Here is a 14,310-nt window from a genome sequence, read left to right on the forward strand (position 1 = left end):
GAGGATTTGGGCGCTTTCCCTGCGAACATACCCAGCGCCGCAGGGCTGGAAGTGAGTGCATGCCTGTTTACGTTGCACTCTCTCGCCCTCATGTTTAACTGCTCAAATTAAATTTCACACCAGTCTGCCCAGAGTATCGGCGCACGCGCCAGATACCCATAACTGGGATAAAATTAAAATCTGTGCTATTTCTGCAAGGATCAAATATAGTGAGTGTTTTCACGCTGTCTGGATTTCAGAAGACGCCTGTAAGTTTACAAATGGACTCACACAACATGTACTTATATTATTTAGGAACAGCGATGTATTATTAAGTCAAGAAAGCGTGATTTATGCTCAGAGCCACTGAACAGTGAGGCTTCCCGGGCATCGGTACTTTGTGCGCGGGCGGGACTCACCAGGCCAGCCCTCCCTTTGTCGTTGGCCTGTGTCGGGCCCCTGGGGGATTTTCCCCATCCAGTGCCATGCTTTAGTCTCAACCACCACACTCTCCCTGCAGGGCAGTCACTGCCTTGGGAGCCTGTGAATGCAGCGACTAATTGGCCAGCAAAAGAGCTGGGCAGAGGGAGCGTGGAAGGAGGTGTCTGCAACCTACTCCCTGGAGCTCTAATGCATATGTTATTTCCCTATACAAAGAGCCAGTTGCTTATTTAGAAATATAAATATTTTTAAACCAAAGGATAGCAGACAGTTAAGAAACACATGATTCAAATGTAATCCACACATTTTCTTAGAACAGCAAATGTTTAACAGTCTTCTAACCATTCAGTTCCATGGTTGGTGTAGACAAAGGAGAAAATGCTTTGGTGTAAACCAGTGAGCCTTAAGAGAGAGCACATTGCACAATGCTTTGCTCTTCTAACCCGAGGTTTCGCAAGAGTAGCACAACAGGCATGTTGGGGCCAGGTAATTCTTTCTTTATTGTAGGGGGCTGTCCTACGCATCATAGGATGCTGATCAGCATCTGCTCTTTCCCAGTTGTAACAACCAAAAATGCCTCCAGGCAAATGCTCCCCAAAGAGGCAAGATGGACCCTGGTTGAGAACCACCACTCTATGCACCGTGCCAACAAATAGCTCTAGCTGCTCTGGGCAGGACACGTGTGGCCACGCACCATGAACAAGCTGACGCCAACAGCAGGAGACAGGGTGCAGGCTGAACCAGGGGGACACCACACACTCGGGTCCTGGGAAGTATTGACATGGACTTTTCTGGCACTTCCCTCTAGACTGCATCCACCTTGCTCTCTCTGTGTTTGTCCCTAACTTGTATTTTGTCATCTCTTCCACTTTCATGCTTTGGCTCTGGCCTGTGCCGTGTGTCCTGGGTCTGTCCACCTCAGTGGACAGTTACATTTTCCATATGACGATGTCTCAGACACCTTGAAGACACCCTCCCGTCTTCACTTCTCCTCTGTAAATAATCAGTTCTTTCAAACTTGTTTTTCATAGGTCTCCTTTTCAACTCGTCTACCACTCTGGTTAGTTTCCTTTACAGTTGCTAGTTTCTCTACATGTCTAAATGAATTTTACACAGTCCTGAGCACTCAGAATAATGCCTTGGAGTTTAAATGAGTGATTAACGTGAGCAGCTGCTACGATTTATTAAGTGCTCACCACGTTTCGAACGCCGTTAGGTGCTCTACCCTCACAGCTATGTCTTATTCTCCTAACACTCTGCAAACTCAGTTTTATCATCTTCAGTGTATTGACGTGGAACCTGAGAACCGATCTGTTCAGCTACTTCCTCAAAGTCCCTTCTCTAGTTTGGTACAAAGCTGTAACCTGGGAGCACTTGTCTCCTGACCTTGGCCAGCACCCCCCCCTTCACCCCTGAAAAGAACAGGGAACATCCTATCTGCATGTAGCAAACTGATAAGCCTCTCATTCATAATCATTTACAAAGGCAAAAGCACCCTGGCCAGTGTGGCTCCATGGTTAGAGCATCCACACATGCACCTAAAGGTCAAGGGTTCGATTCCTGGTCAAGGGCGTGTGCCTGGGTTGCAAGCTCGTACCTTGGCCCCAGTTGGGGCTGGTATAGGCGAGGCAACCAATTAATGTGTCTCTCTCACATCAATGTTTCTCTCTCTCTCTCTCCCCCCTTACCTTCCACTCTAAAAATCAATGGGGGGAAAATCCTCGGGTGAAGATTAACAACAACAAAAAAAGGCAAAAGCTATATATGTCTAAGGCAATCAAATCTATCTGAATTTCTTTCAGTATCTTCTGGATTTGATAGAAGGTGATTTCCCTGCTTACTTACTCTGAAATGTAGGACTTCCTATTTCCAAACTAAGACATTACCAATATCCCAGGTTTCTTAGTTATATGGATTTTCACCAACATTAATTTTAGGAAAATGTTAACTTTTTCTTTCTAAAAACATAGCTAACATGACCAAGATTAAAAATAAGAAACAAGACAGATTTGAAAGGTGGGCAAATGACGGACAGCGTTTTCTGAATGAGGTTATTCATGACTGAGGAAAGTGAAGGACATAAAGTTAGAGACTGGACCATTTCCAGGTATGGATGGAGCCTGGTCTTGGCAGCAGAAGCTCAGCACTCAGGACTTGTTTCTGTGGGGGCAGCGACAACTGTGGGTCTTTCTTGACTTCACACCTCTCCAAATTACCTTGGGTAAGAAATCAGGGCCTGAATCACACTCATTGTGACTCAGCTTCCAGAGCTGGCTGCAAAAATATTATGACTTCAGCGGTCCAACTACAAGACAGATTGTGTCTCGCATCTCCTACTCAAAGATGCTGGGTGCTGCAGCTGGACACAGAGCCCAAGAGGCTGGACCTCCGAGCGATGTACAAGGAAGCACGTGGGTGCTGAGGTGCCACAAGGGCTGAGAAGTGTGTGCTGTCAGGCTCCCAGGGTGCTCCATGGAAAAACCTGCAGAATTGCAGCTACAAAGTGGGGTCACTTCTGCTCAACACAGCGAAAACCACATCCCTGTGGAGTCCGGCATCACCAAGTAAAAATTCTTCCTGAAAGGCAGACCGCAACGTGCCTGGGTTTCCTCCCACAATGTGCCAAGACCAAGTGAAGCAGAGAGAGACTTGGAAGTCATTCGCTCCAACAAACTTCATATGCAAACGATCCCATCAGAGCACCCAGACCCTCTCTGTGCCAAACCAAAGACGCACCCATTACTGCCTCTCAACCAAACAAGCAAGGGTGAGTGCTAGAAAGCCGTTCAAAATATAACAACAGTTTCTTTTAAAAAAAATCACCCCTAACATAACTATAACAAGACACATAAACATAAGCACAACTACTCCTGGTGAGAAGTTATTAAGTTTTGATGTGAGCCAGGTCATCCTCCTCAAGCCAGAGACCTGGGAACCGCACCTCTAATCCGAACAGGCAAACGTATTTGATGGGGATGGAAGGGAACATGTAATTCCGCTGAATAAAATGAAAGACTGGCATTCTCACTGTAGACTTTTTTCTCAAGAAAAGTGACACTAATTGGGTAAGTGAAGGGAGATTAGTTCTGGTCCAAAAAGACACCCACCTGCAAGTTTCAGTTACATTTGGTATTTATCTGAGTATTGGGGTTACAGGTTGGGAAACAGAAACTTTATGTTCATATGCCAACTGGAGAGCAGTGTCAGTGAATTACGCAGCTCCATGATTATAATGTAAATATTTGGCAAAACTGTTTCATCCTGTAACTCGACCTGTGCCCAAGTTTTCAGGTTCACTGCAGGTGCCCAAGGTACATACAGGCAAAGCTACCCGTGAGACATCCTGCTTCCAATGGCAATAAGTTCAATGGAAATCAACTTGGGAAACTATGCCTTTGTTCACCGTCACTCTTCTTGCTGAAGTTCAGGTTCCTCCAGCGCACAGGCCTTGCCTCTCTTCATGGCTGTATCCCAACCAATGTTTGCTGCGTGGATAAAACCCACCTAAAGTCCTACCACCAACTTTCTCCTTGAAACAGAAGCCTCAGGGCTTGATGTTTCCCTCAGGGCTGACCTCACCAAGTGTTGATCGACCCAAGTTCTAGTGCTTCGAAGAGATGGGTTTACCAATCCTTGGTTCCAATCTTTGCTAAATTAGCATTCATCAGGGGTCTCATCAGCCCCCTGGCTTCCCATCTGTCTGCTGAGCGAAGCTCACTCCCACACTGGTAGCCAAACCCTCCATCACTTGGCTGGAACATCCTTTTTCCAGTCTTGCCTCCTAGTCCCTCCAGGAACCCCTCAGAGCAGCTGAATACCCCTCCTCTTCTGTAAACCCAGCCTGCTGTCACTCACCTGAGTGGTTTGTTAAATTTTTCCTTCCCCCTGTGTAGTAAGTTGTGTCTCACAAAAATGTGTGCCCACCAGGAACCTACAGTTCTGTAAGAATTATCTTTAAGGTACCTTGAATCCTTTGTGAAATGACCACAAATAACTACACGGAATTCAAGAACGAGTCATTTTCCTCAGCCTCAGGTTTCCCGTATGTGAAACAGGACTGTAATTAACAGGATTATCCTTCACGTGCTGTTGGAGATGAAGCGACGCTGTGCGTGTCAGGCAGTTTGCCAAGTGCGATGCTGTAAGGGTGAGTTTGTGGCCACTGGTCTTTCATCTCACTCTGCCTCCCCCTTCCTTGAGTTCTCAGCTCAGGGAAGGAAAGTCATGGAGCTCATTAGGCATCAAGGCTCTGATCCTGCCAGGCGGCAATATGGGATAAGAGAAGGAATCAACCACAGACGTGAGGTCTCACTGTTTCTGTTTGCTCGGCAGCAACACTGCTCATGGCCCCTCCCCCAAGCTTGAGGGGGCACAGAGCCACTGCGACACATGGGCCTGGGGACCTGAAGCCAGGTGACTGAGGCGGAACACCAGGCGGGACCACTCGGGCCAAGAATTTCTGCCTAATTGTTCCTGCGCTGCTTTTCCTAGCCTGCAGGTGGGCGTCCTGACCTCAACGATCTCACGTCCCATTCGAGTGCCATGGAGAGGAGGGAAGTCTGAGGATGCTAATGGTGAGCCTTCTCTGGGGTTTGCTGCAGGGATGGGTGAAACGTCACAAAAAGCATGGGCCAGAGGCAGTGGCTCTGGGGAAATGTTGGAAACGTTGAAGGTACCCTGAAATACCTAGTGTTTCAGAGTGAGGAGCATCTCGGCAGGAGAGCGGGACATCACCATTGCTTTTGAGGCGCATGTGGCAAAGACTGAGAGGCTTCCCAAGGTTAGAGACAAAGGAAGGAAGATGGGAAAGAAGAGGAAGAAAAAGGCAGGAGAGAAGGAACAAAGGACAGACGGAAAGATCAGTAGATGGCAAGAGAGATTGGCAATGCGTGTTCTAGTCACCTCCAGCCTGCATCTGCTCAGGACAGAGTCGTTTCATATAAACATATTTGTCCTTCCCATGCAGAAGCAGCCTGTTACTACACAGTGTTTAAACTGGCCGAGAGTAAACTCGACTCAAAGGAAAACCCAAGAGAACTTAAAAGAAGGATCCCTGTTTATAAACAGGAACCGACATTCAGGGACACCCCGTGATGCCTCCCTTAGGGAGCACGCTTACATTTCACACGTGATCTCACAGGCATGACCGTCATCTCCTTTTGCAGATGAGAGGTTCAACGCAGGAGGCTTTAAAACCGGAATTTAAATCCAAAGCTTATGGGTTTTCTAGTATATAGTGGCCCACTTGGATTCTTAAGATTTGTCTCTAGCCATTTCAAGGGAAATTCCACGGTCTGCCTTGGAAATCATTTTGGTCTTCCTCCAAAGAACTGCTTACAACATGCCGCTCTTCCCGTTTCAGACCGAGTCCTCAGCCGCCCATGCTCTTCCGCACTCACTCCTTCCTGAGCAAGGCTGTGAGAGCTGAGGACTGGGAATATAAAACTCCCGGATGCGCCCGGCAGGCATGGCTCAGTGGGTAGCGTTGACCCATGAACCAAGAGGTCAAGGTTCAACTCTCAGTCAGGGCACATGCCCGGGTTGGAGGCTCGATCCCCAGCAGGGGGCGTGCAGGAGGCAGCCAATCAGTGACCCTCTCTCCTTATCGCTGTTTCTCTCTCTCTCTCTCTCTGAAATCAATAAAAGCATATTTAAAAACAACAACAAACAAAACAAACTCCCGCATGCTGGGGAGCCCTGCAGAAGGGGTCACTACAGAGTCCATCACCTCCACCGCCCTCCAGGTAGAGGAAATCCTCTGGGCAGGCAGGTTTCTCTCTATCCTGTTGACTGTCACTGTGGTTATCACCGTGGTTTCTTGCCCGGGGATAAGGTGGGGAACAAGAGACCAGGGCCAAGGTGCCCCTGCCACCTTGAGAGCACATCTTAGAATGGCACCTGTGCCACCCTCCCCCTGCACCCCAAGAAAGCCGAGTTAGGCAGGTTACCTCGGTGCAGCACGATGTGGTCAATCATGTTGCGTTTGTATTTGGTGTGATAGAGACAGAGGGGACAGCGAAGGTCTTTGGGGCCCTCCTCCGGAACAGCCGAATGCCCAGCTTCCACGTGCATAGTAAAAGCAGATCTGGCAGAGAGGCGGGGAGACGGGTGATGAGCGTGACAGGGATCACTTCACTTACACCCCGCTGCTGGCAACCTCACTACAGGGCTTCCCGGTGTGACGCCCTCGCTCAAGGGGCCAAAGCCGCAGACGTTAATCATGTTTGCTGACCACGAGTCCCCGGGTCACTCATCCAGTAACTGAACATGATCCTACGGTAGTCACTCCTTTTTGGAAATTTTGCCACGTGGCTGGGTTCAGACTTAGTATAAAAAGAAATAAGATTCCCCCGCATACTTTATTCTTTTCTTTAAAAAGTATAGTTAGCATAACATACAGTAGTCTTAAGTCTACAATATAGTGATTCAACACTTTAATCCCTTACAGTGTGATCGCCCCACTACCTCCAGTAATCATCTGCCCCGTGCACTTACCACAATATTGACTATACTCCCCTTCCCCTTGTCACCCATCCCCCCACCCCTCTGGTTTCTGTTTCGATGAGTCTACCTAACACTTTATTCTTGAAAATGAGAAATTGCCTACTGAAAATATGACAACAAAATCCCCATGAGAACGTATTTCTCATCATGCTTGGAAGGAGAGGCACCACTTTAAAGCCGGATGATCTGCCACCTGCCTCGTGACTTCACAGGTAAGGGGGGGCAGGCGAGTCGGTTAGGAAGCCATGACCTCGACAACCAGGTAAACTAAACTCAGAGCCTGGTACAGTTCGAAGGCGAAAGAGTACGCTGCCTCCTACCTTCATTCTTTTCAAAAGTTCACAATTTACAAAGCCTTAACTGTCTCTAAAAATGGATGAAACCAAAAGCTGAGGGCGAGGTCCTCTTCGTACTAACCCAGGTGCTTCTAGCGGGGGAAACTTGTACGCCTGTCATGGGCCCTTGTTACCTGGGCCCTCGTGACCTTCTCTCAGTCCTAAGGTCACATACATATTTATTTGGAAAACAACTGAACCGAGTGAAGAGTCAGAGATACAAACGTTTTCCATCAAGTCTAAGCAACTACGAGTTACTGGGGAAGGGACTTGATGTTCTCACAGTTCACGCTTTTCTTTGGGCATGAAGCCTACTTTCCCCAGCCTCTCTGTGTGAAGTCTGTGGTCAAGGACCGGAGTGGCCTAAGGCTTAGTCCTGACTGCAACAGATGCAGATAATAATAGCTTTATATCTGTGAAAGGGCATCTAATGTGGTTATTTTTAGCATTTTATCTATGATAGAACATTTATTAGCATTTACTTTGTGCCAGGCACTATTCTAAGCACCTCAGGTACACTGGTTCATTTACTCCTCACAAGAGCTCTGTGAGGTAGGTACTATTAAATTGTTATCATCTTTATTTTATAGGTAAGGAATCAGAGACACAGAGAGGCTTAGTGACTTGTCCAAAGTCACACAGCCAAGTAAGGAGCAAAGCTAGGATTCAAACCCAGGCACTCAGGCTCCATTCTACATTTGTAACTATTCACCTAAACGGTATCTCTGTTTAGGGTGAGATTAAATCACAGGAGTTTAGATTAAGCAATAGGAAGCACTCCATTCTTTGAGCTCACCGATGTTGTCACACACAGGAACAGAGGTGGCTTTGATGATCTTTTTCTGGACTGAAACTATCTCCCTGTGACACTTAAGTTTAGACATCATAGTGCTGGAGTCTTGATTCTCTGCATTTTCTAAATAACATGGTCATAAGAAATAAGACTTTTCTACAAGGGTAGCAGGGAAGCCACTACTGCCAAACGTTCTCCCTTGACTTCGACTTTCAAGAACATATTTTTTCCCAAAGACAAACAAAAGGAAAGAGGGACAGTGATAGTGCCACAAAGGGGAAACACTCATTGCTTCAGGCATTGGGTCAGGGAAATCTTTTGCGGCCATCTCACAATGCTTGGGTGCCTATTTGCTTTGACTTTTAACCTCACTTGGTTTCTGATACAGCTCTTCATTCCTCCCACAAACCCCAAAGCTGTCTTCTGGAACTAGCCTTTTCTGGTAAAGACTGGAACCAACCCCTATGGGAGGAGCCTTCCTTGAGCTCCAGGTAGAAGAGTGTAGGAAGGATGTGGTGAGGGGTGGAGCAGCTGCAGCCACCTTGTTTTTCGAGGCTATTCTTCATGCCACTTACTTAAAGCCTGTGTAAAAAGAGCAGTCTTTGCACTTGAAGAGCTTCTTCCCACCATGCTTGTCCCTGTAATGGCGCCGGATGCTCTGGATGTAGCCAGAGGAGAATTCACAGAATTCGCAGTGAAGAACGGCTTCGGTTTTCTGCTCGGCGCCCCCGGCAGCTCCGGAGAGAGGCACAGGGCTGACACGGCTGTTGTTTCTCGCCAGAGCAGCGGATTGATAGTGGTTCAACTGCTGTTGCACATCTGGAGGCTCTGAGTAGGACGAGTCTGTGGACAGACGGGGAAATGACACCAGACACAAAGAACACAGTGGAGGTGACGCTTGAAACCCCTGACATTTGTTTGAAGTACTTTTTTAAGGGGGTGGCTATGAGCCCACCTTTCATCTTCACTTACACTCTGCGACACTTCTCTGGGAAAAGGCAGGTAGGGAGGAAGCGCCACTTCCTTTAATCTGACTTGGAAGGCTCAGGTCATTTAAAAATAAAATTTTGAGGTTAAAGGTTTCAAAGTGAAGGAAGAAAGTAAACTTTTTTCCAAAGGAAATTGCAACGTGGCCGCAGGCTGCCACAAAACACCCATCCTTTAGGTGAGATAAATAAACCCACCTAATGTGCACAGGACCGTTCATGAGAAAGGCAGGTTAGGATATGATGCAACATCTCCCCCTCTGCAGCCTGGAATTATTCAAGCCCCCACCCCCAAAAAAGTCTTTAGCAGAGGTGCTCTGGCGCACGGCACTCACAAATATAAAAATGTCTTATGCCTGCACAGTCAAGCGATTTAAATTTTAAAATATAAAAATCCAATCGTGTTCCCCTGGAATGGATGTTTAGAGCTTAGTCAGCATTAAGATGGAGATTTATTCATAAATCCCATTAAAATGAAATTCCAAACAAGTTTCCCTGAAAGGCATTTTAAAGTTTGCCATTTTGGGCAAAAATGTCGGAAATGACAGGCACAAACCTCAGCCCTGAGGAACCTCAGCAGCAAGGGGTGGAGATGGGATCTAAATGCTAGGGAAAATCGGAGTTTCCTCATTACATTTAAAAATAAATAAATATTTTTATTTTTTTTTTTAAAAAAGAAAGGAAAGGAAAGGCCTTGAACTTTCTGCAGCACGCTGCTCTGCGCGGAGGCCGGCATCGGGCAGCTCGGTCCTGTGTAGCCTTCGGCTGCCCCTGAAGGGCAGGGAGAAGCCCGACTACACTCAGGTGCATTTCAGCGGACTCTCCCTGCAAAGGGCTTTTTTCTTAAGCCTTTCAAGAAGCGGGGGGACCGGGAAAAGGAACTGTACCAGCCTCCTCCCCATTGGATGGACACTTTGTTTTCCAAAGCGTGATCCCCGCAGGCAGACACGAATAATTCTGTAAAACCTGCCTCTGATGAAACCGGCACCATCCATCCCATTGGCCTCTTCGTTTCGAGAAATAAAATCAGAGCAGCCTCCCGTACTGGGAGGGCACCTCCAGCCTTCAAAATACTAAACTACCTCCCTTCTAGCCCTCCTCTCCCCTCCTCCATTCGTATTCCTCACGATGGAGGAAAAACCCCTTTGGAAGTTGTAAACAAACCTGCCAGACACGCAAAAATAAAACAAAAGGAAACTTGAACAATGCCTCAGAGCCTCCTGGGTTCATTACCAGGTGTAAAGGGAAGACAAAGGAAGGACTGAACTCATCCTACCCTACTCTTTTCTCTCCCTTTCCTTTATCCCTCGACCTCCCCGATGCACCCACTCAGGATCACAACAATGCAATTGTCAACTTCCCATTCTCTCTCTCAATAGCAGGTTTGTTTACCACTTCATGGATTGTTCGAGATATTTTCTATTTCAACCCTCAAGACTAGTTTCTGCTTAAAACACACACACAATGAAACACAAAATGCACCCGGCCTTTCCCGTTAACACGGCTCGAGCTGCGGGCTCGGGCACTGTCGCACCAGCATCCCCCAGAAGCCCGCGTCCTCTCTCAGCTGTGCTTGTCCTGGTTCCCTCTTAGCTCTTCAGAAGAGAAATTCTGTGACCAGCGAGGCCAAAGCCAGGTCCCACTGCCTGTGAGCTGTCCACTATCCATAAACCTACCCAGGAGATCCCTCCGAGGGAAGGAGTCTCCTTTGACTTAACCTGTTACTCCTTCCTCTAGGGTCAGTGGCATATTATTCCATTCATCTCAAAAACATGAATTCTACGTTTTAACTCCGGTATTTATATATGATAGGAAACCTGAAGGAATTAAACTGCATGAAGTGGTGGGGAAAGCATTCCAAGAAAGGGAGGCCCCTCACCCTTCTGAACTGGCAACAGTCTGAAATGGTCACAGTGCCCGCAGGCGTGGCTCTGGAACTTACTGCACAGCCAGTAATGAATTTGCACAACTGTGATGTGGCAGTGGAGGCTCCCACCACAGTTTTACCAATGGGGGAGCCTGGGCTGAGAATGATGGGTCACAAAGCTACTAAGAGGCAGGGGTAGGATTTGAACAAAGATCTGTCCAATTCTAAAGTTTGAGTCTTGTCTGTTAAGCATCTGTACCCAGTGGTGACCCTGGGGTCCCATGATGCAGGTCAGAAGAACGTGAAAGAACATCCAAGTGCTCCACCATCAATAAACACGCCGCGGAGAGGAGAGAGAGGTGGCAGAAAGGCTGCAATAGCTGAGCAAATAACATCAGAATAGATAGAAATGATAACAGATAAAAAATAACATTAAGCTGAACATGAAAGAAAATACTAAAAAAGCATTTCGTAGCACATGGGAAAAAATACAGTAAGATTCGTGGGAGAGAAAAACATTCCCAATTTCAAGAAAGGTGTTGTTGGTAGTGGGGAGCACACAGGAGGCATTTCTACCAGCATGCATCCTAGGTGAGCGCCAGAAGTACCCAGAATTGGAACTCTGCCTGTCCAGCTGGCATGCTGTAGTGAGATGCTGGATAAACTTTCCTAGAAAAACAATGCTCTAAAATCCCTCAGGTGGGCCCAGCCAGTGTGGCTCAGTGGCTGAGTGTCAACCCATGAACCAGGAGGTCGTGGTTCGATTCTAGGTCAGGGCACATGCCCAGGTTGCAGGGGGCATGCAAGAGGCAGCCAATCAACGATTCTCTCTCATCACTGATGTTTCTATCCCTCTCTCCCTCTCCCTTCCACTCTCTGAAACCATAAAAACATTTAAAACATTAAAATTCCTCAGGTGGGATCTGGCTGGGAAAAGAAAGGTACACGAATGCAGATGGGCTATGGGTGCCTTTAGGTGGCTCTTGGACAACCCAGGACTTCAAACCAGGGAAAGGGCGGGGTTCCAGACGAGGCCTCCTACCTCTCACTTAGTCATGCTCCTGGAGAAATGGGAAAACTCTTGCTCTAATTCCAGCTCCCCAGAATATCAGCCAAACCCAGTTTGAAGGTTTTATTTTTTTAATTTTTTTCCAGAAATTAGCCAGCACAAAGACAATCATAGGAAATTAGATTTTATAAAGGCAAGTGACAAACAAGGGAACACTGGAAGAAAAGAAGTGTGACAGAATGAAGCTTTCTTCAGTATTCTGATTCTACAAACATTTAGTCAGCACCCTCTGGAGCCAGGCCATGTGCTGGCTCTACGAGTTCAAAGTCAGAGGAGACATGAGGGGCGCCTTCTAGGAACTCAGATCTACCAGGGGAGAGCGCGGAGTGGTCGGATATTACGCAAATACAGGCCCACTCCACGTCTAGCAAACTTACTTCACTGACCGAAGGAATGCAAGAGGCACAGAGAACAAATGAGCCATAGTAACAAGACAGTCTAACTACTCCAAGACTAAGGGAGACCCGAGGAAGAGTAAAAATCAACCGGGCAGTAACTGTGGGAGTGCAGAGGACGGCCTCCTTATGCACAGAGTGATCCAGAAAGAGAGCCATACAGGAGAATCGATTCTCAATTTTCTGCAGCCGCAGGGAGGGTGACATGAAGGTGGAAGAGTAGCAGAGGGGCCCCGGTGCCAGCAACCACACTGAATTATATCCTGTGCAGACCTGGGGGAGAGGCTCTTTGGTCAGTGTGAATCAAGTATCAGGGGAAAAAGAAAAGACAAAGGATTTTAGGCAGCACATTTTAGAGGTGGCCAGGGGGCGAATGATTGACTTAAATCACACGCATTTGCTCACCAAAAATTTACTGAGCATCGAAGTCAATGGGAGACCCTGTTCTGGGACAGTTAGACTTGGTCCCTGACTTCAAGTAACTCCATGTGTCTCCACGGATGTGTTAAGTCTTAATAGAGACAACTGTAAAGAGCTACCAGAGGAGAAAGAGCAGCGGCACCTGGTGACCTGATGGACTGTGGGCACGAGGGAGATAGATGGAGGGGCGAGGTCAGGGGAGCCCTGACGGTCCAGTAATAAATTAACTAGTATCAGTCAGTGTGCTAATTAATGAATCAACACTAGACATGATACCTAAAAGTGCAACTCTCCATATAGACCAGAGAATGAACAAAAAATGTGTACATGAGAGGGTGCAAACAGATGGCAGAAGGGAGAATCTGAAGTCTTCAAGTTCTACAATAGCGCGGGAAGTTCCAAATAATGCACAGATTTTATGATTTTCTTCAGAAAAGCTGGTGATTTGGCGACTAAAGGTTGGCGGTATAAGGAATCAGAAATAGAATATTACCTGTGGATAATTTAACCACAAATGCTGTGTAGAGCCAAAATATGGCAGGGGGTGGTGGTAGTAGAAAGATGCAAATACAGCCCACTGTTTCTAGTTGAGAAATTACAGAAAACCTGAGAACAGCACACTAACAATGGCAAGAACAACTAAAGACCCACTTCAGCTATTAGCCACGAGAATTTTGGAGTGCCACGTAACTTCCGTCCTACAGCTGCTAATGAACTTAGGCAGAGGACAGAGATTTGTGTCCTCTGCCTAAGCATTTTCATGTGTGTGACAGTGACCCAGGTGTCTGCAGTGACAAGACAGAGAATCCTTCTGCAGTGGGAAACCCAGTGGACGATCCGAGTCTGCACCTGAAGCTGAAGCTCTTTCCAGCTTTATGTCTGTGGGCTCCTTAAACTCGACATGCTGAAAACTGACATCGTCTTTGCCCACACACTGCCTTGTGCCTTCTGAATGCCAGCGAATGGCTCATCGCTTCATTTAGGCTCCAATTGTGTGATTCCTCCTTCAGTTGTCACACATTTCCTGCAGCAGCATACTTAACCAGGTACCTCGTTCCAAAGACATATGTCATGGTCCATCTCCAATCATTTCTTCTCCAGTCCCCTGCCTTCCCTGCCCATGGCTCATTCAGGTCGTCACATCCTGGGCAACTCTAACAGCTTCCTATCTGGCCTTCCTTCCTCTGAGATCTATTCTAGTTTGGCCCACATACACATCATAGACATCTAACTCATATCACTTATATGATTAGGATATGATTATGTCCCAAAAGATTAAAGTATCTTTTCCTGGTCTCCGTACGTACGTAACAGCTCTTCAGGCTGGTCCCAGGCCACCTTTCCAGCCTCACACTTCTACATATGTCACCACTGGGAATCCTTGATCAGGGCTACCTGGTGCTCTTCCTCTTCTTTTTTTCTGGCAAATTCCTACCCACCCTTCGAAACTCAGCTGAAATGACACCTATTCTCTGAAGACTTTCTCCAACAATCCAGATGGAACTCTGCTCCCCTATGTGC

General features: G+C 47.2%; 1 protein-coding gene across 12 annotated transcripts in view; it reads right to left on the bottom strand.

The window, feature by feature from the left end:
• Positions 1-14,310, bottom strand: part of ZNF462 (zinc finger protein 462) — a 132,155-nt gene that overhangs the window by 22,911 nt on the left and 94,934 nt on the right. For all 12 annotated transcript variants that reach the window (XR_013999838.1, XR_013999839.1, XM_081151111.1 and 9 more), the window contains 2 exons: positions 8,628-8,895; positions 6,369-6,505 (listed from right to left, as the gene is read on the bottom strand). Coding sequence is in view for 10 of the 12 variants with exons in the window: in XM_081151111.1 (XP_081007237.1) it covers positions 6,369-6,505; positions 8,628-8,895 (405 nt within the window). In the remaining 2 variants the exon portion in view is untranslated. The remainder of the gene's footprint in view (positions 1-6,368; positions 6,506-8,627; positions 8,896-14,310) is intronic.

This window comes from Miniopterus schreibersii (genome assembly GCF_964146895.1).
Source record: "Miniopterus schreibersii genome assembly, chromosome: 11".
NCBI lineage: Eukaryota > Metazoa > Chordata > Mammalia > Chiroptera > Miniopteridae > Miniopterus > Miniopterus schreibersii.